Source organism: Arachis ipaensis, chromosome B3 (assembly GCF_059453495.1).
Source record: "Arachis ipaensis isolate K30076 ecotype BB chromosome B3, ASM5945349v1, whole genome shotgun sequence".
NCBI classification, from domain to species: domain Eukaryota; kingdom Viridiplantae; phylum Streptophyta; class Magnoliopsida; order Fabales; family Fabaceae; genus Arachis; species Arachis ipaensis.
In genome coordinates, this window is record NC_142438.1 from 147,176,136 (window position 1) to 147,199,733 (window position 23,598).

The following is a 23,598-nucleotide window of genomic DNA, read 5'->3' on the forward strand; positions in this document are numbered from 1 at the left end:
TTATAGAGATCAACAAAATAACTAAACTTTAATTTAAATGGATTTGATAGGATCGGTATAATCCAAATAAATGTTTCCCAACTTTTTGAAATACCCTGTTATGGTGTAATCACATATCCCTAGTGTCATTTTGTTTTTATCTAATAAAAAATGTCACAAATTGAATCGCATTGATTTTTTAAAAGAATTAAAACAAAATTATATAACTGTTTCATTCGATTTTTATAATAAGGTATTTTAATAAGATGTCGACATCAAATTTATATTAAGATCTCAAATATCGAAGAGTAAATATGACTACTCTAAAAAAATAGAGTCGATCCAAGAATTACTGATTATGGTATCAAAGTAATTTAACGTCAGAATCACTCGTAATAAAGGAATAAAGTAATAAACAATTAAATAAAAAAGACAATAAAAATAGTAAAATATCAATGTAAAATAATAACAAAAATTTAAATAAAATAAACGATAATGAACCAAATAAATAAAAGAACAAAAGTTAAAATTTGACTTCTAACACTCATATGAGGAAATGGATTCTCTCAATTATTTAAAAACAATTGAAGGGGTAAAGTGTGATTTTTAAGTTTTCATTGCTCTCTCTCTCTCATATTTTTTTTTGTCCCATTTATAAAATTAATGGTGAGAGATCATATTTTACTCCTTCAATTATTAAAAAAAAATTGAGAGGATCCATTCTCTTTGCACTCCATATTCTTCTGTTGTGTTGTGGGAGCTGAAAATTTTATGAGTTTATGTGATTATCTATTATTTTTAATTGAAGTCTTGAACTCTTCTAAATTTCTACTATTTATAAGCCATAAAGATGAACTTGCTTTGGAGCATGTTATCTATTATCATACTTCCTCCTTTTTCTCATGATCTTGTTTTGACCATGAATAATCTTGATCCATAAATTTTGACACCCACATCTCCTTTGATGTTCAAGTTCTATGTCTCTTCAGCTTGCTCCGGAAATTCTGCACCCATGTCTTTCACTTGGTTTTGATGGTCGAGTAGTAAATATTGATGCTCAAAGAAAGACAATAACTACCTTTTGACTTTGATACTCTTTGGCTTGGTTTGGTAAAATTTTTTGAAGAGGTATTTGTGCTTTTTAAAAGCTCAAGCTCCTCACATTTTGTGTTTGATAAATCAAAAAGATCATGTGCTTGTGCTTGCAGTTTTTAAAAGATTGAGATACTTTTGAAAGTACCTAAGATAGAACTTTTCAAAATTGACTTGTGCTTTTTAAAATTTAAAAGTATAATATAAACTCATATGTTAATTAATTTTCAAATTTAATACTTATATTTATATCTGTTATAGTATTTTTAAATTTTAAAAACTATTTTACTAAACGCAATTGATGTTACTTATGTTTATTAAAAATTATTTTTTATTTGATTTATCAAACATAAATGTTACAACTTTTAAAAAATTATCTTTTAAAAAATAACTTTTATAAACTATTTTTAAAAAATAAAAACTTTACCAAACTAAGCCTTTGTATCATCTTTCTTCTATTTTAGCTTATTTGTCTTTATTTTTGTAGTTGAAACTACTACTAATCAAAACTCCTTCTTGTAAAAAAAATTAATTTTTATACCAGCAATATGAAAATATTATTATTAAATTGTATTGTTATTATAATAGTATAAAATACTAAAACGGCTAAATATTATTGTATTACCCACAAGGCCACAAACATAACCAATATGTAAAAAATTTTGCTACAAAATCAGAGATTTATTTTGAAATTGAGGAAGTAAAAAAAAATTGTAGACATAAAGTTGTCCAATAACATAACACAAATTATTTGTCTAGGAATTTATCATATGGCTTCCGCGTCAATGATTTCATGTAAAGATACAAATGGTCACAAAATTCGTACACGTTTTCGTACATACGCTTCAGTGGCCGTTTATTTTCAATTACAACAGGCAGGCCTAGTAATTAATGTAGGAGTTTCTCAGCATGATAGGCACTCACGTTTCACGTTTGTCGTTGTGGGCACCACTATCCACGCATCATTTGTGCTTCCTCTCCTTCCATTTGCAATATAAATTTCTTAATATTTTTCCCCACTATTGGTGCTTAGTTCTAAAATCGGATAAAATAAAATTTAAAAATAAATATTTTTATATTTTATTTGATAATAAATTAAAATAAATTATAAAAATTTAATTTATTTTTATTTTTTTATATAAAAAAATTTAAAAAAATGTTAGGATAAAAAATATAATTATACAAAATTAATAAAAATAATAAAAAAATAAATTATAAATTTTGTTAATATTAACAAAAAATATAAAATATATTAATTTAATATTTTTGTATAATATTATATTTATATCTTATTTATTAAATATAATTTTATATTTTTATATCTTTATCTTAATATCTCATACCAATAAATAAATGTTGTCTAAAAGAACAATTTTTCTGTTGTATAGTATATACCTAGAACGATAAATATAATGACTAATAAATTAGCAAAAACAGATATTTTATTTTATAATCTATTTTCAGTAATTAATGATTTTATAATAAAGTGTTTTATTTTATTGCTCAGTGATTATATTAATTTGTTGTTTTCATTGTTTATTTAAAAAAAATAGGAATTTTTATTTTTTGGTTACGGACACTTGTTAATTTTAAACAGAAAAACTTTTTTCAAATTTAAAAAGGGATGTCGTGTTTAATAGATGTAATGAGTACATACATTGAATAATGTCGATGTCTAGAGATATTTTGAATCGTGTTGGGCAGGTGTATCCATTTACGCAGCACCACATGGCCCCACCCTCCTCCTGACATAATGTAGTTAACAATAAAATATCCCATCACGAGAATGATATATTTTTTGTATGGACAATAAAAACGGCAATGGTCTAATGGATATAATTATATAAAGAGATAAGCGAGATACACGGGCCTTTTTATTTTTACTCTATTGGTCTTAAGTGAATAACTACCATAGGTACGGATTTTTTTTGTCTTGGTTACGGGCTTTAGTTTAAAGGAAAGTTCATATGTTGGGCTTTTCCAATGGAGAAACAATGGGCTGAACCGTTTTCTTCCCAACAAGACCTTAAGGCAGTCCAAATGTAAAAGACCGAAGGAAGCCTGCAAATGTTGCCATATTGAATTCATAAAAATTTCATGCTGAATGGAATTTCAGAGAGCAACTGCACTAACTGAAATTGAAATGGTATAACGAACGGAATTGGCTGTAAGGTGAGGAAATAGGTGAGACGATCTTTCAAGACTCAAAGAGTCCAGGATAGTCTAACGTCTATCAAATTTAAATGAATAAATAATTAATTTTTTTTAATTTGTTATAATTTATTATAAATATTGTTGTACATTTTAAATAAACAAAAACTGTGGAACATTTTAATAAATTTCAGATCAAACTTAGAGAATGAGACTACATGCCTTATATAATAGCGTTCGTTCCATTACAGAATGGATGTGTTGCCTTGCAACCACGGCGCCACCGAAATTGATGTTTGGTGACTTGGTGGGTGTAGCCTTAAGTATGAAAGCAAAGCAGTATATTGATGCCACGTTTGTGATTAGTTGGCAACACGTGGTTGTTAATTAATGATGTGATCCTCCTGCCCAAGTGAGGTCTTTACTACACTCCCACCTACTCACACCCCCACTCCATTTATTATTATAATTTTAATAATCAAGACAGAGTAATACAGTAATGCAGCTAGTAAGTTTTTAGTCAAAAGATGGTGTATGGTTGCATTAAATACAGAGAGAATGGCCGCATTATATTGCATGCGGGCAGAAGCGGAATTGAAGTATCCAGAGAATTCTTTAGAAGAAAGAGGCCGCAAGGATGAGAAGAAGTGGAAGCCGGTTGTACTTATTAGTGTTGTTGGTGTTGGTGGCGGTGGAAGTGGAAGTGGAAGTGGAAGGAGCGGATGCTTTGGCGGGGAAGTGCAGCACGGTGGTGCAGCAGGTGATACCGTGCCTGAACTTCGCGACGGGGCAGGCTCAGGTACCGTCGAAGGAGTGCTGTGACGCTTCGTCGAAGATCAAGGACAGCGCACCGGAGTGCCTCTGCTACGTGATCCAGCAAACCCACAAGGGCAGCCCTGAGGTGAAGAGTATGGGTATTCAAGAGGCTAGGCTCATCCAGCTCCCTTCTGCTTGCAAATTGAAGAATGCTAGCATCTCCAACTGTCCCAGTATGAAACAAACTATTAATTCTTTTTTTTTTCGTTTTGCTTCTTTTGGGAATAACTAACCAATAACTGACTTAACTTTTTTTTTTCATTTTATGACAGAGCTTCTAGGTCTATCTCCAGGCTCAGCAGACGCACAAATCTTCACCAACATCTCTTCATCGAGTAATAGTAGTACGGCTTCACCCTCAACCTCGTCCTCATCCTCATCAGCAACACCCACATCGCAGAACGATTCTCATGGAACCATGCTTAGACCTCCTCTCATGGCAGACATAACTGCGCTCATGGCCTTGCCCATGCTTCTCCTTGTGCTTCCCACTGCAACTGTCACCCTTTACTCGTAAAAGTTAAAACATTCAAGGGGAGAGGCGTAGCAGTGGTCGATTGTTGTTTTTATTTACTTTGCAATCATGTTTAAATTTGTTGGAGTGATTTAATTAGCAAATCTGTAAACTTGGTTATAATTATGTTATCATGGAATTGCTTGTAGGGCATGGTTGTATCCATTTTTGCATTGAACTTTCCTTTTTCTTATTATATGGATGGACTTGTTTTCTTTCTTTCCCAGCACCTACCAGAATTTATGGAAGCTAATAAGGCCTGGAAACATAACGGTCCCATTGAAATTAATCATGGACTACGTACTTCGCAACTGCCAACCTAACATCCTCATCACAAGTAGTATTCATTATTCTCTATACCTTGCACTTCCATCGTTTTCCGCTTCGTATTTACATTTTTGGTTAGCTGTTACTGTCAGATTCATCAATACTCACAGATCCTTAATATCCATCAACACTTAAATCAAGCATATATACGTTTTCCATAAATAAATGTAACCTATCTTCTATCACTTATTAATTTAGTTGATATTTTAAGTTGATTATTAACTATATTATAACTTGAGTTATTAAATTTAATTAGAATTAATATTTTAATCATAATAAAATTAATTTATTGATTAAAATAAATTATTATAGAATTTTTAAAAATATTAACAAACAACCTCATCCTTTAAATGAGAAGAATCCTTCTCAACATAGCGATTATCATTCTGTTTGGATTGGTTTCCTCGTACTTACATATGGTACTCATCTCAATATGTATATGTCTTTTATCCACTAAACTTTTCACTCTTTTCATGTTCGTTCTCTTCTAATTTCAAAATCAAAAGACCTTACATCATTTTTTCATTCTTTTTTATATACTTATTTTCAGAGTCAAATCTATTTCATTTTTAAAAGAACAAAGTTCACACAAAAAAAATATTATAATATAAACTATAAAAGAGTCGGGGACTTTTTTTTATTACTGGGATTTATGTTTAAATTCTGATTTTAGATTCATTCTTTTCCACCACTAAAATTAATTGGATATCTATCATGGTTTCTTTTCTTGTTTTGTTCAAGGAAAAGAAGATTTGGGAGGGAGAAGTTTATTTATTAATATTTTTAAAAATTATATAATGATCCATTACAATAAATTAATTACAACTAATTTTATTATAGTTATGATATTAATTTTAGTTAAATTTAAGCAACTCAAGATATTAATATAGTTAATAATTAAATTAAAATATTAACTAGGGGTGTTTGTGGTGCGGTTTGGTTCGGTTTTAAGGAAAAAAGTTATTCGATCTGAACGCTTAATTTACGTACGGTTTGAATTGGATGAACTTTTTTTAAAAATCCGAATCGAACCGATTCGATTACAAGCGGTTTGGATCGGTTTGGGTTTGCAGTTTTTTAAATAAAAAAAATTAAATACATATAACAAGTCTCAACATCAAATTTTAAATAATCAACAATGACATAACAAGTCTTAACAATATCTTAAAAAGTCAACGATAACATAACAATAGAAATAAAATTATAAGTTAGTTAAAATAAATAAATAAATAATATTTTGAACATAAAATATTTATTAAATAATAATAATACATGAATAATAAAAAAATGTATAACAAATTGAACATGTTATAAGTATAATTGTAAATATGATAATAAAATAATAATATTATAGCACATTGTGCGGTTTTGATTGGATTGAATCGGTTATGAAAAGTAGATCCGAAATCCAATCCAATCCCGCAATTTGCAAAAAATAGAATCCAATCAAATCCGGATTAGTGTAGTTTTAATCGGTTTTTTATTTGGATTGGATTGGATGAACGGTTTAATTTAAATCGGTTTGAATTTGAACACCCCTAATATTAACTAATCAGAAATTAACATATCACTAATTTACATATTTTTTTAGAGAAAATTAAATAAAAATTATTTATTTTTAATATATATTTTATATTAATGATTAATTTAAGTATATACTTAACATGGTTATATTCAAATAGTTTTTTAGTCCTACTTAACATGAACTTCGCTCTACAGCGAAATATTTTAAAAATTGAATAACTATTACTAGAATATTTTTGGTATATAATCACTCCTAGAAAATTAGCGAGCATTTTACTTCATATAGAAAAAAAAAGTAGTTGATTATTTGAAAATTATTGACCTGCCTTCTATTTAATATGGATGGATATTCACTCATATTTTTATGTTTTATGGGAAGAAAAAAAAAACATATCATTCTGACTTCACAAAAAGAATTTGATGTCTGTCTCTTGAAAAATAAAAAATAGAGAGAGTATTTTAACTATTTTATTTACGATCGAAGTTCATATATTACCAAATCTTATTTCAAATGGTAAACTGCTTATCACTTTAGGATTTTAGGTACAATCGTGCCTTAGAAGAAATTAAGCGTTCTGCTGTTCGAACAGCTCCTGCTGCTGAGGGTTTTCCTAAAAGAACCCGAAAAAAAAAATTGATACCACAGTCTCCTCACGACAACCACAACGAAAGAGTCGAAGGACTCCCACAAGAACTTCCAGAAGGGTAACTATTCTCTACCTATACACATGAATTTTGAAATGAAAGATTTCGAAAATCACATTTACTTAAAAATTCTTAATTTCGATCTTTCATCAGTTACAGTTGCAACCATCAAGTGAGAGCTCTGATAAAAGTGAGCAATCTATTCAAAACATCCTTACTGCTTCCTCACAATCAGAGGACACAGCTGATTCAGATCCGGGTCTTCAATTAATTCGAAGGACAAGACCCATTCCGCTAACATTTTATCATTTCTATAAATATTTCAATTAAGTTAGAATAAATCTTAACTTATAACTGTGTACCTTGTATGTCAGCCCACTACTGCTACTCAATCAATCACCTCACCACTGACACTTAATCAGCCACCTCAACAACAACAAGACACAAGACAATCCACATATCACTCATCAATCCAGGTTACAGGGTCTGTTTAGCCTCTCCAAGTTGCGTTTTCACCTTCCACTGGGACATTGAGTGCTGAACATACCTCTCCAATCATTCAGTCTGCACCTTCGTCCGAATTTCAAGTGGCCCCTGATTTTGACTCCCTATCTCGAGTTGCTGAGACTACTAGGCCTGATTCGAATTCTCCATCGAGAGTCTAGAAAATATTTCCTTCTCCTCAAAGAGCCTCTAGTCCTCTCCAACGAGCTGAATTTCAAACTTTTCCTCATCAAGGATTTGGAACTTTGGGTGTCTCTACAGAACCTACAAGCGCCACCTTGGCCAACTTGGTTTCCATCCTAAATCAAGCTATCCAAAAAGACGAAGTGCCTGTTCCTGTCCCAATACTCCCTGATCCTTCCACATCTGGTCCTACATTCGAGCTGAATGCCAATGCTTGAAAATAAAATAAAAGGTGAAATTTTATATCTTTTTTTGTTACTTATTTTATTTTATTTTGGCTATTTAAATTCGTATGTATATGATCAACATATTTTCTATTATTTATGCAATTTTTTTACAATATTTTTTTTAGTTTCAATCAATATGCATTTAAAAAAAGTAATACATAATTAATTTAATAAATCAAAAAAGCTCCGGAGAGATTAAAATTAATAAAACTAGACAAAGACCTCAAGGAAGAGAATGGAATAAGAAAGAAGACGAAGTAATTAGAAGTTATGTATGGAATGAAAAAGTAACCGTAATATGAATGAAAAAAAAAGTTAATTGGTAATTTATTTTTTTGACTTTTTTTTCAAAATAGAAAGATATATCAGTTACTCATTCTTAATAGGATTGATCATCTAAAATTTGAATTTCACTTTAGAGAGTAAAGTGTGATTTTTCACCATTGATTTTATAGGTGGGACTAATAATAAATATGAAAGGGAAGAAGATCGCACTTTATTCTCTAAAGTGAAATTCAAACTTTAGATGATCCAAATCCTTCTTAATAGGGTTAAGATGGGAAGCAGAAATTGGACACCGAACTTTCCTATTTCCTTTATATATTGTTATAGATACTTGTCAAAGTTGATCCAGCAAATCTGAACTGTTTTTTTTGGTAAATAAATCTGAACTGTTTTCGTAAATAGTAGATCGATTGGATTGCTGCTTTGGGCCTGGCCCCGTCGCTTGAGACCCAATATTATTTCAGCAGGCATTCGTTATGGTGAATGTTTGAAGCGCTCTGTTCCAGGATTGATTCTTGCATGAGCCATGAAGTTGCAAGTTGCAACTCATTTTTGGTTCACGCTATACATACAGATACATCTATCCTGCTATCTGTTTGTTAGTAGTACAGAAGCTAAGTAATGTTGGTTATGGCAGTCTTTTAAATGCATCACCCACTTCATTTCTTGTCTTGTCTGTTGTGATGGTTGATGATTATAGTTGCATTCCGCCTGAAAGCCCTTTCAAGTTTCAACCCGCACAATCAATTTCTTGCCGAACCTTTGAATTGCTATCAGTCTTGGTTGTTGCAATCCACCAGCGTGAATTTTGGTGAGCATTTCAGAGGAGTAAATAGCGGTTTTTAACTTCGGGTAATTACTACCGTATCTTAATGCACTGTTATGACTTATGATGAGTAAATATCGTGCGTTTTCTTTCTTCATTGCTGGTTCGCAGTGATTTGAAAGCAACCATTCAATGTTACAATTACAAGCGTGCCAAGATCCGATGGATGTATTACGGATGCATCAGTTTGCAATAGTGCTTGATTTATCAATTTGGGAGTCTGCCACAGTAATCACGTCATTTTCAAATCATATTCTCTAATTACCTGTCTCAATAATGTATTTGTCTTTTATGAAACGTGTTCATTCATATTCCACCCAGCTTAATCCGACAAACACTTCTTATATATACTCTCATTCGGTGATATTTTTGAGGTAAAGTAATTTTTTTTCTAAAATTTGACAAAAATTTTAAAAATATTCTTACATTTTATTTTATTTTAATTTTATTCAAAAAAATTTTATTTATATCAAATATATTTCCGAACTAAGTTTTTAAATGTGTTTTCAAAACATTTAAAGACCAATTCAATAATAATTATACAAAAATAATCTTCAATACAAACAATTCAAAAATAATTATAATGTATTATTGTCAGATTGGTTCTAAGTTTTTGAGAAATTCAAATAAAAAATTTAATAAAATTAAAACAAAATAAAATCTAAAAATGTTTTTAAAATTTTTAACAAATTTTAAAGAAAAAAAAACATTTTATTTTTATTATTATTATTTTCATTCCTTCGTAAAACATTAAACTTGCTTTACAAATAATAGAAATGAAGTACTCCATGTAAGCTAACATACTTTCTCATTCAAAATTTAATTGATTGGAATGTTTCCACTTATTTACGCATGGAAAATATTTAATACTCTTGAAAACATTATTGAAGTTCAAGATATCGCAAACTACTAACGCGAAAAAAGTTTAAGAGTACAAGCATAAAAAGAATTAAATAATTAAGCAATTTTCTTTAAAGAATGAAACCTTAATTTAATCTTTTAGAATGTTTCATAAAAGCATTCTGTCCCCGGCAGCAAAACAAAAGTGCGTTAAAATTATATAAAAAAAAAGGGGAACAAATTAGCGACTTGGTGTGCTTGCAGAAAAGCCTAAAGCTGCAAAACTGCAAGAATAAGAACCCAAAATGTGTGCAACCTCAAGTTTTCAGAATTTGGAGCTAACCTTGTGAGTGAGGGTGAAAGAGGATTGTTAATCCAAGTGGTGATAACTAAAAGCAGAATCATAAGGTTCTCGTAAGAGCTGAAATTCCTGAGAGCGGTTGGTGATGGTGTCGTCGCAAGTTGGGTAGGTGAGCCACATGGTGGAAGCCAATGGGTGTTGATCAGTGTGCCAGTATTCCGAGGAAGCAAGAGGCAAGCGCTGAGGCTGATGAGACTCGGTTGACAGAAGAGAGAGAGCACTCTGGAAATCTTGAGTATCAGAGCACGTAGTTGAATCCTCTACACCTGAAAATAAAGACTCAGGTAAACAAACAAGAAATATCAGAGAGAGTGAGTTTGAATCAATCTGTTAAAAGTATAAGAGTCTTGCTTGCAAATGCAATGCCTTTGGAATCATCCTCTGTCACCATGCTCACAATACTTGGTATCTCATTGTTGCCTTTCACAGCCTTCAACAGAAAATCTTTCGTCTGGGGGAGCTGCTTGCTCCGCCGCATGTCTTGCCAAACTGTATTCGCGGTCGCGGCTCCGCTCGTTGTATAAGTGAAGGGGCTAATCTGTTGCCTCCCAACTGCTGCACAAAAATTGCAAGATCAACTCGTTAACAACTTATGTTAACCATTTCAAAATTTGCTTACACTTTTAGATTTCTTCTGGAAGAAGAAATCTAAAAGTGTAAAACAAGGAGCCATTGCAAACCAGAATCAGCTACTAATTAAGAAAACAAAATTTGTTGTTTGAGATGCTGCAGGAAGTAGATATATAGATCAAACTAAGATGACTAACACAACGCAACAGTCATAGTCATATGGCGGAGAGAGTGATACCAAAAGGCGAGGGAGTCAAATCTGATGGATTTAACTGGACAGTTTCAGGATGAGGTTTCCGGCGCCGTGCATTGTGATCTGAAAGACGCCGTCTGCAGCTTCTTTTGTTTTCATCAAACTCTGACAGACCATGGAACCTACCAAAGACAAGCAATGTATTTGATTGACTAGCTTAAATCCTAATATGTCACTCTGAGAAACATTATCATTAATCAAACAATCAGATATTTATTTTTAGAAGCAAACCTGCTACATTGCTGGCAAAATCGACGTTCCAAACCAGCAATAACCACCTTTGGAGACTTGGAATGACTTTCACAAACTCTATGTTTGCGATGATAATCTTTAGCTGACAAGAGGTCAAGGCCACAACCTTCAACCTGGCAGCATGGATATTGCATGTTCTGAGCATTGGACTTAGATTTCTTTCCACTACTCACAGCTTGAATCGGAGCACCTGAGGAAGACTGGTTCTTCTTGGCATCACTTCCCGGACAAACATCTTCAAAGTACAAGCGTTTACCAAGCTTTAGAGTAAGCAACGGTTCGCCAGAGCCAGGAGGGGGCTCATGCGAATGAGAGTTTTCAACCAGCTCTTCTTTTTTACCACTGGAATCATCTTGGGAACTTTCTAAGGTGAAGATAGATGTTTTGCTATCCCTATTGGAAGATGAATTGATGGAAGCAGATTTCGAGCTTCTTGACGAAGATGGGTTCATGAGCTCAGACTCAGAGCAACCACTACCACCAGAATTGTCCAACAACCCAACATTGGTTTCTCCATTTGCTTCACCACTCCAATCTGGTGGTGGTTGTAATTTGGGGTTTTCGGTTACTTTTGCATTGGAGAAGAACAGGTGCTCCCACTCCCATTGTGAGGGAGATTTTGCATTCCACTCCATCGGAAGAGCTGAGAAATTCAGTGATCTGCCAGGCACAATCCAAAAGAATTCTACTGTTAGTTTCTATAGAAGTAAGGAAGAGTAATACAAACTCTTTAAAAACAATAAAAACCAATCTCAAAGAAACCATACACAAACTGAATCAATGATTCTCAAAAGCAAGGTGCACATTTGCAGATAAATCATTAACAGGGGCACTTATTAACATCCAAAATTGGTGAAACTGCCACAAATTTAATACAATCAAGGCATTACTAATTGCTAAGGCAAAATTAACTAGTTTTTTCAATGAAAACAAGAGTGTTATGCAGATCTAATTCATGTGGTTGAGAGGCAGAGAGGCGTGGCAGTAGTAGTGTAGTGGCAATAATTCTCAAGGTGATATATAACAATCAGTCCCCACCATTAAACCCAAAAGAAAAAATAGTTTTTCTTCCTATGATGTGATGCCTTTTAAGTTTTATCTCTTCCTCCAAGTTACCAAAACTTGCCTTTGGAAAGCTTTCAAAATCCAATAATTCATGGTTATCACAGAGCAACGTCAGAAGTAGTCGGTCATTGAATGAGACCCCACAACAACAACCACCCAGCTTATGATGAAAGAAATATAGACAGACAAGAACTTGCAAAGTTAGAAAACAATAGCAGCAAAGCCAGATTTAAACTCCGATTTTTCCCCATCAAAATCTATGGTGGGGAACAACCTACCTCCGAATCATAAATACCCAAAACCAATGAATCTTGACCCCCCACCCCAACAAACAACAATACAAATACAAAATGATTCGTGTTAAAGTGTATCTCATGGATCTCCAATGAGAATGACCCATCTAGCTGACTGTGACATTTCAATCATAAAGCTAAAGCCTAAAAACCATAGTAATTATTCTGATCAGCTACTTAAATATGAAAACCAAAGGATTAGCGTAGTATTTGCAAGTACATAGGGAAAGTGCTGGTCCCTTTACCCTGAAAAAAAGCACAGTGAGTGAAGCTCAATGAGCAGAGAAAGAAAGAGAGGGAGAATGGAGGACTGAATGCAAATTTCATGAAAACCTAGCTAGCTTTTCTTTTTTTTTTTTTGTTTTTCTTGGCATTTTTGTTTTCCGAAGAAAAGATGATAAACCAAAAAAGGACACACAGACATGAGGATGAAGAAGAAGAAGAAACCAAAAGAAGAAAATCATCTGCACCTTTACTTACAATATTTATTATCTGAGAAGCTTTCAGAAAAAGAAAGCAAAGTTGCAATGTGAGTCTACCCACAAATGGAAATAAAGAGTTCAAAAAGTGGCAGCAACATACCACACATACCAGTAATCATATTAATCTAATTCTATAATACTTAATGCTATTAATTTAATCCACATACTGCAAAGCTCTTTTTAAAAAAGCTAAACCAAATAATTAAATATTCTCCTTAACTGATTACTAGAATCACAAGAAGTTGAAATTAAAGAGGGAAGAAAGGAGAGTCTTACATTACAGGGACTGAAGAAGCATATGAATACAATAACAAGTTAACAACAGCAATAGCAATACGAATAAGGGAACGGTTCATTTTAATTTGAAAAAGTGGATGGGTGTTCCATTTAGAGAGAGAGAAAGGCGCAGTGATTCAGAGCAGAGAGCAGAGAGCAGCCACAAACAGTAACAGAAACAGACACGTGGACGTTCACACATATCATATGGTGCACTTGTTCGTGCCACGTTAGCACCTTCCTTTTTTTCAAGATTTGTCACTCCTTTGTCCTTTCTTCTGCATTATTCCAATTCTTCAACCATATATTTAATTCATGTTGACTAAAAACAAAAGAAGTCTATGATTATTTTAACATAATTTCTCCTCAGAATTTATTTTATTAAAAAATATAAGACTAAAACGCGCATAATTAGATTTTGGATATACTACTTTACTTTATTATTGATAGTTATTAAAATTAATTAAACTAGTTTTTATTTTCAACTAATAATTTTCTTAAACGTCATGTTAAAATAAGATTTATTAGTCAATGCCAATTTTAAGTGAGATATCACTTAAGTACAATTAAGTCAACAAAAGTTAGCGAATAATCAATTAGATGAAACAAACGGAAATGCAAATTATATACTTTTAGCTAGCATTGGTTTATACACATCCTTTAAATAAAGTGTTAACTTAGGACCAACGTAACTTGTTTGAGCGAGGCTAATATAATTTAATCAGCTTGAAATAGAATAGGTATGATAAAAGCTTATAGATAAAAAAGATTTTCACTTGTCATTCATGAGGGAGAAAAGAATTAACGAGTAATCTGAATTTCCCTTAAAAAAAAAAACGTTTATAATTTGAAGTAAGATTCAATAATTATTATTGATTTATTCAATATATCATTGTTTTCTAATATTCCAATTCAGGCATTATAAAATGTTGCCCCTAAATTAAAATGCGTCCCATTATGCAACTAATTTTAACACGATTTACATATAAGTATATAACTAGGGCTTATGTAAGTGTGTAACAATTCATGTGAGAAATCAATGGCTTAGATCGTGTAACTCAAAAATATATATTAATATATTGATAGAAACCTTTTTCTTTTCTTTTTAATGCATCTAGGTTAGAATTATTTACATGAATATTTTGGATGCCTCTCAAATCTCAATTATTGGTCGTAGAACAAATGGCAGAATCGGGAATGCAGTAATGCACAGTACAATACAGGCTTGTCTGAGTTGTGTTCTTTCTTTTATGAAAAACAAAGTTGAATAAAAGCTCAGAATTTAAAATAAAGGTTTTAGTTAAAAAACTAATTTAATATATTAATATTTTATTATTTATTGTTGATACGTCACCCATATCCTTGGTTGCACAATAAGCTCGGCACGTGAGCCAAAAAGCTCGGTCCTGTATCAATCGCCCGAAAAGCTCGGCAGGAGAGCAGGACTGAAACGGCATCATCCAGTTGAAAATAAGAAACGTGCTCAATTAGTTTATAGTACCAAAACAGAATAATATAACCAACATATAAACTAGGACTTATCCACTAAACGGGTAAAAACAACTCCTATAAAACCGAGCCAAGATCCTCGGTTAGGGTTCAGGTTCTATCACTCTCAATCTTCTACTCTTTACTTTAAACTCACTCACTGAGAATCATTATTGACTAGAGCGTCAGAGTATCTTGTGCAGGTATTCCCGCCGCGGTGTTTGACTTCGGCCGACGTAAAGCTCTTCCTCCTCGGTGGCGACTCACTCGGAAGCGCTGAAGCTCGGCCTCCCTAGTGTTCGGACGAACCACTTGGCGCCCACCGTGGAGCCCGGAATACATCTAACCCCACTTTTTTTTCCTTTGTCTAGTCTTCTACTCTATTTTACAGGATTTCTGATCCTCGAACATGGCTGACAAGGAAAGTCCACAACTCTCACAAGACGACCTCCTGGCTCGAATCGCCGAGCTTCCGGCGGAAGTACGAAGAATAGCCGAGCTGTCAACACAGAACAATGGAGAAAGCTCCAAAGGCTCGGCTCAAGGCGCTACAGACCCTTTAAACATCGTTCCGCCAAAGGAGAAGCTCACTCTCGACAACCCCTTCTCCGAGGAGATCACAAATTACCAGATGCCGAAAAACTTTACGCTGCCCACCACACTAGAGCCATACAAGGGCTTCGGTGATCCCCGAGCCCACGTGAAGAAGTTCCAATCAATGATGTTCTTCAACGGCCCTAATAATGAGCCCGTCCTCTGCCGAGCATTCCCTACCTACCTCGACGGTGCTGCATTACTCTGGTTTTCTAAACTTTCTGCAGGTTCAATTTCCTCCTTTGAAGATCTCGCCAGATCATTCATTGATTATTTTGCCGCGTCAAGAATCTACGTACATGGATCGGGCTATCTCGGCACCATCAAACAGGGTCAGCACGAGAGCCTGAAGGATTACATGACCAGATTCGCTGACGCTACTATGGAGATCCAGGACTTAGACCCGGCCGTTCACCTGCACGCTCTCAAGGCCGGCCTCAGGCCCGGCAAATTCCGGGAGACCATTGCCATAACAAAGCCAAAGACGCTAGAGGAATTCCGAGAAAGGGCGGCAGGCCAAATGGAGATCGAAGAACTCCGAGAAGCCCAAAAATCGAACAAACAACCACATCGGAGAGATGAAGAAAAAACTTTCAGATCGCCAGGCAGCAGAGACACTAAGAAACCTTCCAAGCCCACGTCAAAATACAACACATACACCAGATTCAATACCAGAAGAGAAAACATCATCAGAGAAATCCTCAATGCCAAAATCATAAAGCCACCAGCCCGAGCAGGAAACTACCAGGATCAAAGGTTCGTGGATAGGACAAAACATTGTGCCTTCCACCGGAAGTTCGGTCACACCACGGACGACTGCATAGTCGCGAAGGACCTCCTGGAAAGGCTCTTGGACAAATACATCGAGAGCCGGAAAGGCAGAAGAGGAAACTCGGACAGGGTAGAGCACAAGCAAGCAGTGGCCGATGATAACAAAAAAGAGAGGACGACTCCTGACCCACCAAGAGGAGTCATTAGCCACATATCAGGGGATTCGCAGGCGGAGGAGAAACAAGCTCGGCCAGAAAGCGAAGCTACAGGACGATGCTAGCAATCGAGGGAACCATACAGCCAAAGAAGGACAAAGACCCAGGCGTCACAATATCCTTCAACCAAGCAGACTTCAGATCGGCAAGCCCTAACCTCGACGACCCAGTGGTAATTTCCATCCAGGTCGGAGAACTGTTGGTAAGAAAAACGTTGCTCGACCCAGGTAGTAGCACTGATGTTTTGTTTTATTCCACTTTTACAAAAATGAAATTATCAGAAAAACTGATACAGCCCTCCTCGGGAGAGCTAATTGGGTTCTCCGGAGAGAGAGTCCCCATCATGGGACACATATGGCTAAAGACCACAATGGGAGAAATTCCTATGTCAAAGTCAGTTGATATTCAATACCTAATAGTAAACTGCTATAGCCCTTACAATATTATAATTGGGAGACCCGCCCTGAATATATTCAGAGCGGTGGTATCCACATTACACCTGTATGTCAAGTTTCCAGTGCAGGAGAACCAGATAGCTACGGTATATGTCGATCATCAAGAAGCTCGGCAGTGCTACAATGCTAGTCTAAAAGTAATCCAAACAAAACAAGAAACTCGGCCCCAGGTTCAAGCAATCCACACTTCTGCCGACACAGCGACACTAGCTGACCTAGACCCGAGGGAAGATCTCGGCGAAAGACCTTGGCCGATGGACAACCTTCAAGAAATAACACTAACAGAAGATGACAAACAATACACATATATAGGAAAAGCATTAGAGGGGGGAGACCGAGCAAGACTCATACACATACTGCGTAAAAACGCCGACCTTTTCGTGTGGACACCAGACGACATGCCCGGCATAAACCCAGAAGTCATATGCCACAAGTTAGCAATTGATAAAACAGTCCGACCAGTTGCACAGAAGAAAAGGAACCTCGGAGAGGAGAAAAAACAAGCAGCACTCGAAGAAACCCAGAAGCTCCTCAACGCAGGCTTCATCAGAGAAATTCGCTTCACCACATGGTTATCCAACGTGGTAATGGTAAGGAAGAACTCAGGTAAATGGCGCATGTGCGTCGACTTTACAAACTTAAACAAAGCTTGCCCTAAAGATGCATATCCGTTGCCTTGCATTGATTAATTAGTTGATAACGCCTCTGGTTTCAAAGCTTTGAGTTTTATGGATGCATACTCTGGTTATAACCAGATTCTAATGCACCCAGAAGACCAAAGCAAAACAGCTTTTATAACAGAACATGGAAACTTTTGTTACAAGGTAATGCCCTTTGGCCTAAAGAATGCAGGTGCGACATATCAAAGGCTAATGGACAAAGTATTCCAACAACAGATAAGCCGCAATATGGAGGTCTATGTAGACGATATGGTAGCAAAAACACCTATGCAGGGGTCACACTGTGACGACTTAGTAGAAATCTTCAAACAACTCCGAGCATATAACATGAGACTCAATCCGGACAAATGTGCGTTCGGAGTACAAGGAGGGAAGTTCCTTGGATTCATGTTAACGTCTCGAGGCATCGAAGCCAACCCAGAAAAATGCAAAGCCGTACTGAAATGACAAGCCCAAAGACGGTAAAAGAAGTCCAGCAACTAGCAGGACGAATAGCTGCCTTATCACGTTTCCTACCTGCAGTGGCAAACCGATCTTATCATTTTTTCCAGACATTCTCTAAAGGCAAGAAGTTCACCTCGACAGACGAATGTGAGAACTCTTTTACCGAACTCAAACAGCACCTAACATCACCGCCAATCCTCCAAAGACCAGAGACAGGTAAGCCATTGTGTTTATACCTATCAGTATCTAACCATGCTATAAGCTCGGTATTAGTAACAGAAACAGGAAGAAAGCAAAACCCAGTATACTTCATCAGTAGGGTGCTACAACCAACAGAAATAAGGTACCTGAAGATAGAACAACTGGCACTAGCACTAATCACCACGGCAAGAAGACTGCGACACTACTTCCAGGGCCACACAATCATAGTACGAACAGACCAACCGCTAAGGCAGATATTAACCAGACCCGAGCTCGCCGGCAGACTAATAAAATGGGCGATCGAGCTCTCCGAGTTCGATATTCAGTACGAACCAAGGAAAACACTGAAGTCACAGGTGCTAGCCGACTTTATATCGGAAATGACTAATGACACACAAAATACAGAGGTCAATTGGAGCATACATGTGGATGGAGCATCAAACAAAGAAGGCAGTGGAGCAGGGATACTACTGAAGGAAGGAGACAAAGTAGTGGCTGAGCAGTCACTGCAGTTCCGCTTCAAAGCAAGCAACAATCAGGCGGAATATGAGGCCCTACTCGCTGGACTAAAGCTCGCCCTACAACTACAAATACCTCGATTAACAGCTTACTGCGACTCTTCATTAGTGGTACATCAAATAAAGGGCGAATTCCAGGTAAAAGATCCTTTGTTAGAGAAATATTGGCTCATAACAAATGATCTAATTTCAAAATTTAACAAATTTGACATTATTCATGTAAACCGAGAACAAAACACCAGGGCCGATGTGTTATCTAAGTTAGCCACAACTCGGCAAGCCGAAAACACATCGGCATTGTCCCAGCTAACACTTGACAAACCGAGTTTTGAGCAGGACACAATTCTGAGTATTATACAGGTCCCAGATTGGCGAACACCTTTCCTCAATTACATCACCACTGGGGCAGTACCAGATGATGAGCCGAACTTACCGCTCTTTCGGAGGAGAGCAAGTTTTTACACAAAACTCAGAAACACCCTATACAGACGAGGACACTCCCAACCACTTCTAAAATGCATCAGCATCGAGGAAGCTAAGGATGTCATGGCTGAAACACACGAAGGAGTCTGCGGCAACCATATCGGCGGCCAAGCATTAGCAGCAAAGATTCTGCGAATAGGATACTACTGGCCGACGATAAAACAGGACTGCATCTCAAAAGTAAAGGCATGTGATAATTGTCAAAAGCACGCCACCCTCTCGAAGACCCCGGCCGAGGAACTCCATACCATAGAGGTAAGCTGGCCTTTCGATAGGTGGGGATTGGACATCCTCGGACCTTTCCCGAAAGTGCCAGGCCAGGTAAAGTTCCTCTTAGTGTCAATAGACTATTTCTCTAAGTGGATAGAAGCACAACCACTAGCGCATATAACAGCAGAAAAAGTGCGATCTTTTTTATGAAAAAATATCATATGCAGATTTGGTATCCCAAGGGAGATAATCTCGGATAACGGGAGACAATTTACAGATCATAAGCTCGCTGCTTTTCTAACAAATTTTAACATCAAACATCACTTCAGCTCAGTAGAGCACCCACAAACTAACGGACAAGTTGAATCAGCTAAGAAAATTATCTTGTAGGGGTTAAAGAAAAAGCTCGGCGAAGCTAAAGGAGAATGGGCTGACCTCATCCCCGAATTTCTATGGAGTTACAATACCAGCATTCAATCTGCCACAGGAGAAACTCCTTTCAAGCTAGTATATGGCGCGAAAGCACTCATCCCAGTAGAGGTCAGCGTCCCAACACTAAGGACCGAGCTCTATAATCAATCGAATAACCTACAAGCTCGTACAACCGAGTTGGATCTTGTAGAGGAAGAAAGAGACATTTCCACCATAAAGCAGCGAGCCAGAAAATAATACCTAGAACGAAGACACAATAAAAGAGTAGTTCACAGGTCTTTCAACAATGGAGACCTCGTACTTAGACGAACAAAGGAAGCTCGGAAAACCTCCAACACATGGCAAATTAGCAGCAAATTGGGAAGGACCTTTCCGAGTTCTTCAAAACCTCGGAAAGGGAGCTTACAAACTAGAAACCCTTAAAGGAGATCAACTTCCAGGAACATGGAACGTCTCCTCTCTAAGGGAATACCAGTCATGATGTAGTCTGCAAGATCGCGAATGATGGTACTCTTTTTCCCCTCCGATGGTTTTCTCCCAAAACACATGGGTTTTACTCGGAAAGGGTTTTAACAAGGCCGGACGCCACAAATCATTACGCCGATATACCTTGTGTTACAAATCAAGACATTTTTACAGCGGCCGTTGCCATACATGAACATTCAAAATTATTCCGAGCTTCATACTTGGAAATCAACATGCGCATTCCGAGCATAATACTCGGAGAAATGTAATCAAACACGAGCAATCACCAAATTATTTACGCGAAATCTTAAAGGCTCATTTAAACACAAGCCCTACATTAGAGCTTCAGCTCTCCTTGTTGACAATTTAATCGGACAAAGGGTAGCTAACGCCACCTTCAATACACACATTCAATCGTTTTTCAATAACGACATACCATTATAACTTATCAAAATATCAAATTTCCTTAAACAGCATAAGTCATTTTCAAACCGAGCTATATGCTCGGAACCCAAAATATCATTACCAAATACAATACTCGAAACAGTTCAACAAAGGCAAAACAGCCACAAGTTGCAATCCTACTACACCATATACAAAATAAACAAATGCTAAGGCCTACTCTGCCTTATCACCTATGCTGGATCCCTCACTCTCACTTCCAGCAACACCCTCATCTTCCACAAGTTCACCGTTCACGACTACCTTCATGATGTCAAGTTTTGAAGGATCAGCTTCTGGATACAACACCTTGACCTGGGAAACAGCGCGGTCAAACCCTTGAGCAAAGGTCTCATAGATCCCGCCTTCCAACTCCTTGATCCGAGCAGAGAGTTGCTCATTCTTGGATTCCACAACCTTCAACTTGTCGGACGAAGCCTTCTGGAGCTTTCGCTCATCTGCCAATTCCAAATCTTTCTTCTCCATGGAAACAGAGAGCTCGGCAATCCTTTGATCTTTCTCCTGGATGATCCCAGACAATTCTTCCACCCGAGAAGCTTCCTTCTCCTCCCGATCCAAGGCAAGCTCCTGTGCCCGGCCAATAGCAACGATCCGAGCACCAATCACCTACAAGTAAGTAAAACAGGTAAATAAGTGACATCAACTAAAAGTCACAAGAACAAAATAACTTATACCTGAAGAAATCAGCTGACACCTGCTCGGCCAACTTCGTCAATCATCTTTATGTCATCAGGGAAGCAGCAAAGCTCGTTAGCCATAACGCCAAAAGGATAAAGCTTTGCCCATAAGGATCTGCCATGCTCGTTCTTGTCATACCCATGAAGTCTCTTTTGCGATTCATAAGCGGATTCAACCATTTGTAGTATCAGCGATGACTCCCCCTTAACATCCAGCACCTCGGCAAGGCTACCTTTGGCTTGTCCTCTCTTTCGCTTAGACCTCGACCCAGGACCATACTGGGCTATCATAGCAGCAGGCCCCTTCCCCATATTGGAAGAAACTTCTTTTTCACTTTTCTTACGTTGGGTGAAGTAGGACTTCAACCCTGCAGTAGTAATTGCAGGAGCTTTCTCGGCTGCAAATTACAAACAATCAAATCAGAAACGACAGAATAAAGCAGAAATACGAAACAAACATAACAAAACACAATTACCTATATGATTATACACAGCCTGCCTATCGGTATTCCATTTTAACATCTCGGCAACTGACAACAAACCCTTCGGACCCAGAGACTTAAACAAGAAATCCATGATAATATCATCATCCAGTGACCTATCATCTACATCCAATGCCTGGTAAGGCTCGGTACACCAAAACAAAGGAAACCTTTCAACCAAATGCTCATTCAAGTAAAAGGGAAAGTCCTCGGGAATACTCCTAACCTTAACAAACATCAATTTGAAATCCTTAAATGAAGACTTGTATAGACTAAATACTGCCCGACGAGGATAGCTACTAAGATTCACCCACAAACCTCTATTCACCCCCTTCGCTTGAAATAAGGAGAAAAACAACCTAAGAGACGGCGGATACTCTAAAATTTCCATCAAAACCTCAAAAGCTCGAACGAAACCCCATGAGTTAGGATGCAATTGGGTTGGGGCGCAGTTCAACCAGTACAAAACACCACACTCAAAATCGGTAAAAGGAAGCCTTACCCCCAGCTCTGTAAAAAGACAACTATACATATAAAAATACGACCAGTCATCTAATCGATCACAAACACGATCCTCCTTCCCACAAGGTAACAACTCAATCTTAACATCACTACCAGGCCTAACCCAAATACCCGACCCCAATAGCTTCACAGATTCTTCATCATCAAACTGGGACTGGCGCTCTCTCACTCTAACGTCAACCCAATCATATGAACTACCCACATTACAGTTCTCCATCAAGAGCAACGAAAGAAAAAAGCAAGAAGATGAAGAAGAAAGAAGGAAAGAATCAGCACTGACCTTGCTTGCTCATTCTTTCGGACAAGGAGAAGAAAATGACCTTTATCCCAAAATACAGCAGTTTGGAAAGAAAAAGAAAGTGCAAATAACATAAGTTCCACAAGAGAAACGGTTACTAACCCTATGCATTTACTTCAGATTGGCAAGAAAGAGGAAGCATTAAAACCACTACAAAAACCAATGGATAGGGGCACCTAGAGAAGCGGAGCGATTTTCACATCAATCACTTCACACTGGCGCAAAGTATGAAGCCACTCAAAACGTTCTGCATTCTCAGCAGAACTAAGCCGAGCTTGGGGGCTACAAGGACCATATACGACAAGCAAAGTCAGCAACCGAGGATTCAGTACTCTTGGTCCGAAAGCTCGCCTTAGCCCTGTCTGCACCAAGGCAAGCTTGGGGGCTATGATACGTCACCCTTATCCTCGGTTGCGCAATAAGCTCGGCACGTGAGCCAAAAAGCTCGGTCCCGTATCAATCGCCCGAAAAGCTCGGCAGGAGAGCAGGACTGAAACGGCATCACCCAGTTGAAAATAAGAAACGTGCTCAATTAGTTTATAGCACCAAAACAGAATAATGTAACCAACCTACAAACTAGGACTTATCCACTAAACGGGTAAAAACAACTCCTATAAAATCGAGCCAAGATCCTCGGTTAGGGTTCAGATTCTATCACTCTCAATCTTCTACTCTTTACTTTAAACTCACTCACTGAGAATCATTATTGACTTGAGCGTCGGAGTATCTTGTGCAG

General features: G+C 36.7%; 4 protein-coding genes across 12 annotated transcripts; 3 read left to right on the forward strand and 1 right to left on the reverse strand.

Annotated features, from left to right (window-relative positions):
* The first annotated feature begins 3,707 nt into the window (after nt 1-3,707).
* Nucleotides 3,708-4,771, forward strand: LOC107631987 (non-specific lipid transfer protein GPI-anchored 1). Its single transcript, XM_016335600.3, has 2 exons — nt 3,708-4,211; nt 4,311-4,771. The coding sequence occupies exons 1-2, from the start codon at nt 3,860-3,862 to the stop codon at nt 4,553-4,555; spliced, it is 597 nt and encodes a 198-aa protein (XP_016191086.1). The 5' UTR covers nt 3,708-3,859; the 3' UTR covers nt 4,556-4,771.
* A 5,267-nt stretch (nt 4,772-10,038) lies between these two features.
* LOC107634001 (squamosa promoter-binding-like protein 12) lies at nt 10,039-13,599 on the reverse strand. Of its 9 annotated transcripts, none has more exons than XM_021120012.2 (5): nt 13,466-13,599; nt 11,329-12,009; nt 11,083-11,219; nt 10,626-10,826; nt 10,039-10,540 (listed from the first exon to the last, which is right to left on the reverse strand). In XM_021120012.2, exons 1-5 carry the CDS (start codon nt 13,543-13,545, stop codon nt 10,284-10,286), a joined length of 1,356 nt encoding a protein of 451 aa, XP_020975671.2. In that variant the 5' UTR covers nt 13,546-13,599; the 3' UTR covers nt 10,039-10,283. The 9 variants fall into 9 exon arrangements, with proteins under 9 accessions (XP_020975671.2, XP_088364356.1, XP_088364355.1 ...); XM_088508230.1 differs by having other exon boundaries at nt 10,641-10,829; XM_088508229.1 differs by having other exon boundaries at nt 10,626-10,829.
* Nucleotides 13,600-16,801: 3,202 nt separating this feature from the next.
* Nucleotides 16,802-18,115, forward strand: LOC148572739 (uncharacterized). The gene is made up of 2 exons (XM_088507725.1): nt 16,802-17,578; nt 17,744-18,115. The coding sequence occupies exons 1-2, from the start codon at nt 16,802-16,804 to the stop codon at nt 18,113-18,115; spliced, it is 1,149 nt and encodes a 382-aa protein (XP_088363851.1).
* On the forward strand, nt 18,112-20,193 carry LOC107633999 (uncharacterized). Its single transcript, XM_016337581.1, has 2 exons — nt 18,112-19,635; nt 19,915-20,193. Exons 1-2 carry the CDS (start codon nt 18,112-18,114, stop codon nt 20,191-20,193), a joined length of 1,803 nt encoding a protein of 600 aa, XP_016193067.1.
* The last annotated feature ends 3,405 nt before the right edge of the window (nt 20,194-23,598 follow it).

What these genes read in the sequence shown, in the direction of transcription:
- LOC107631987 (XM_016335600.3), top strand. Translation starts at nt 3,860, where the DNA reads ATGAGAAGAAGTGGAAGCCGGTTGTACTTATTAGTGTTGTTGGTGTTG. An exon ending in TAGCATCTCCAACTGTCCCA is followed by an intron (nt 4,212 to 4,310) that starts GTATGAAACAAA and finishes ATTTTATGACAG; the next exon opens with AGCTTCTAGGTCTATCTCCA.
- LOC107634001 (XM_088508229.1), bottom strand. Translation starts at nt 13,545, where the DNA reads ATGAACCGTTCCCTTATTCGTATTGCTATTGCTGTTGTTAACTTGTTA. An exon ending in GCTTCTTCAGTCCCTGTAAT is followed by an intron (nt 12,010 to 13,465) that starts GTAAGACTCTCC and finishes TGTGCCTGGCAG; the next exon opens with ATCACTGAATTTCTCAGCTC. An exon ending in TTTTGCCAGCAATGTAGCAG is followed by an intron (nt 11,220 to 11,328) that starts GTTTGCTTCTAA and finishes TGTCTTTGGTAG; the next exon opens with GTTCCATGGTCTGTCAGAGT.
- LOC148572739 (XM_088507725.1), top strand. Translation starts at nt 16,802, where the DNA reads ATGAAATTATCAGAAAAACTGATACAGCCCTCCTCGGGAGAGCTAATT. An exon ending in GGTTATCCAACGTGGTAATG is followed by an intron (nt 17,579 to 17,743) that starts GTAAGGAAGAAC and finishes GGTTATAACCAG; the next exon opens with ATTCTAATGCACCCAGAAGA.
- LOC107633999 (XM_016337581.1), top strand. Translation starts at nt 18,112, where the DNA reads ATGACAAGCCCAAAGACGGTAAAAGAAGTCCAGCAACTAGCAGGACGA. An exon ending in TCCCGAAAGTGCCAGGCCAG is followed by an intron (nt 19,636 to 19,914) that starts GTAAAGTTCCTC and finishes ATTATCTTGTAG; the next exon opens with GGGTTAAAGAAAAAGCTCGG.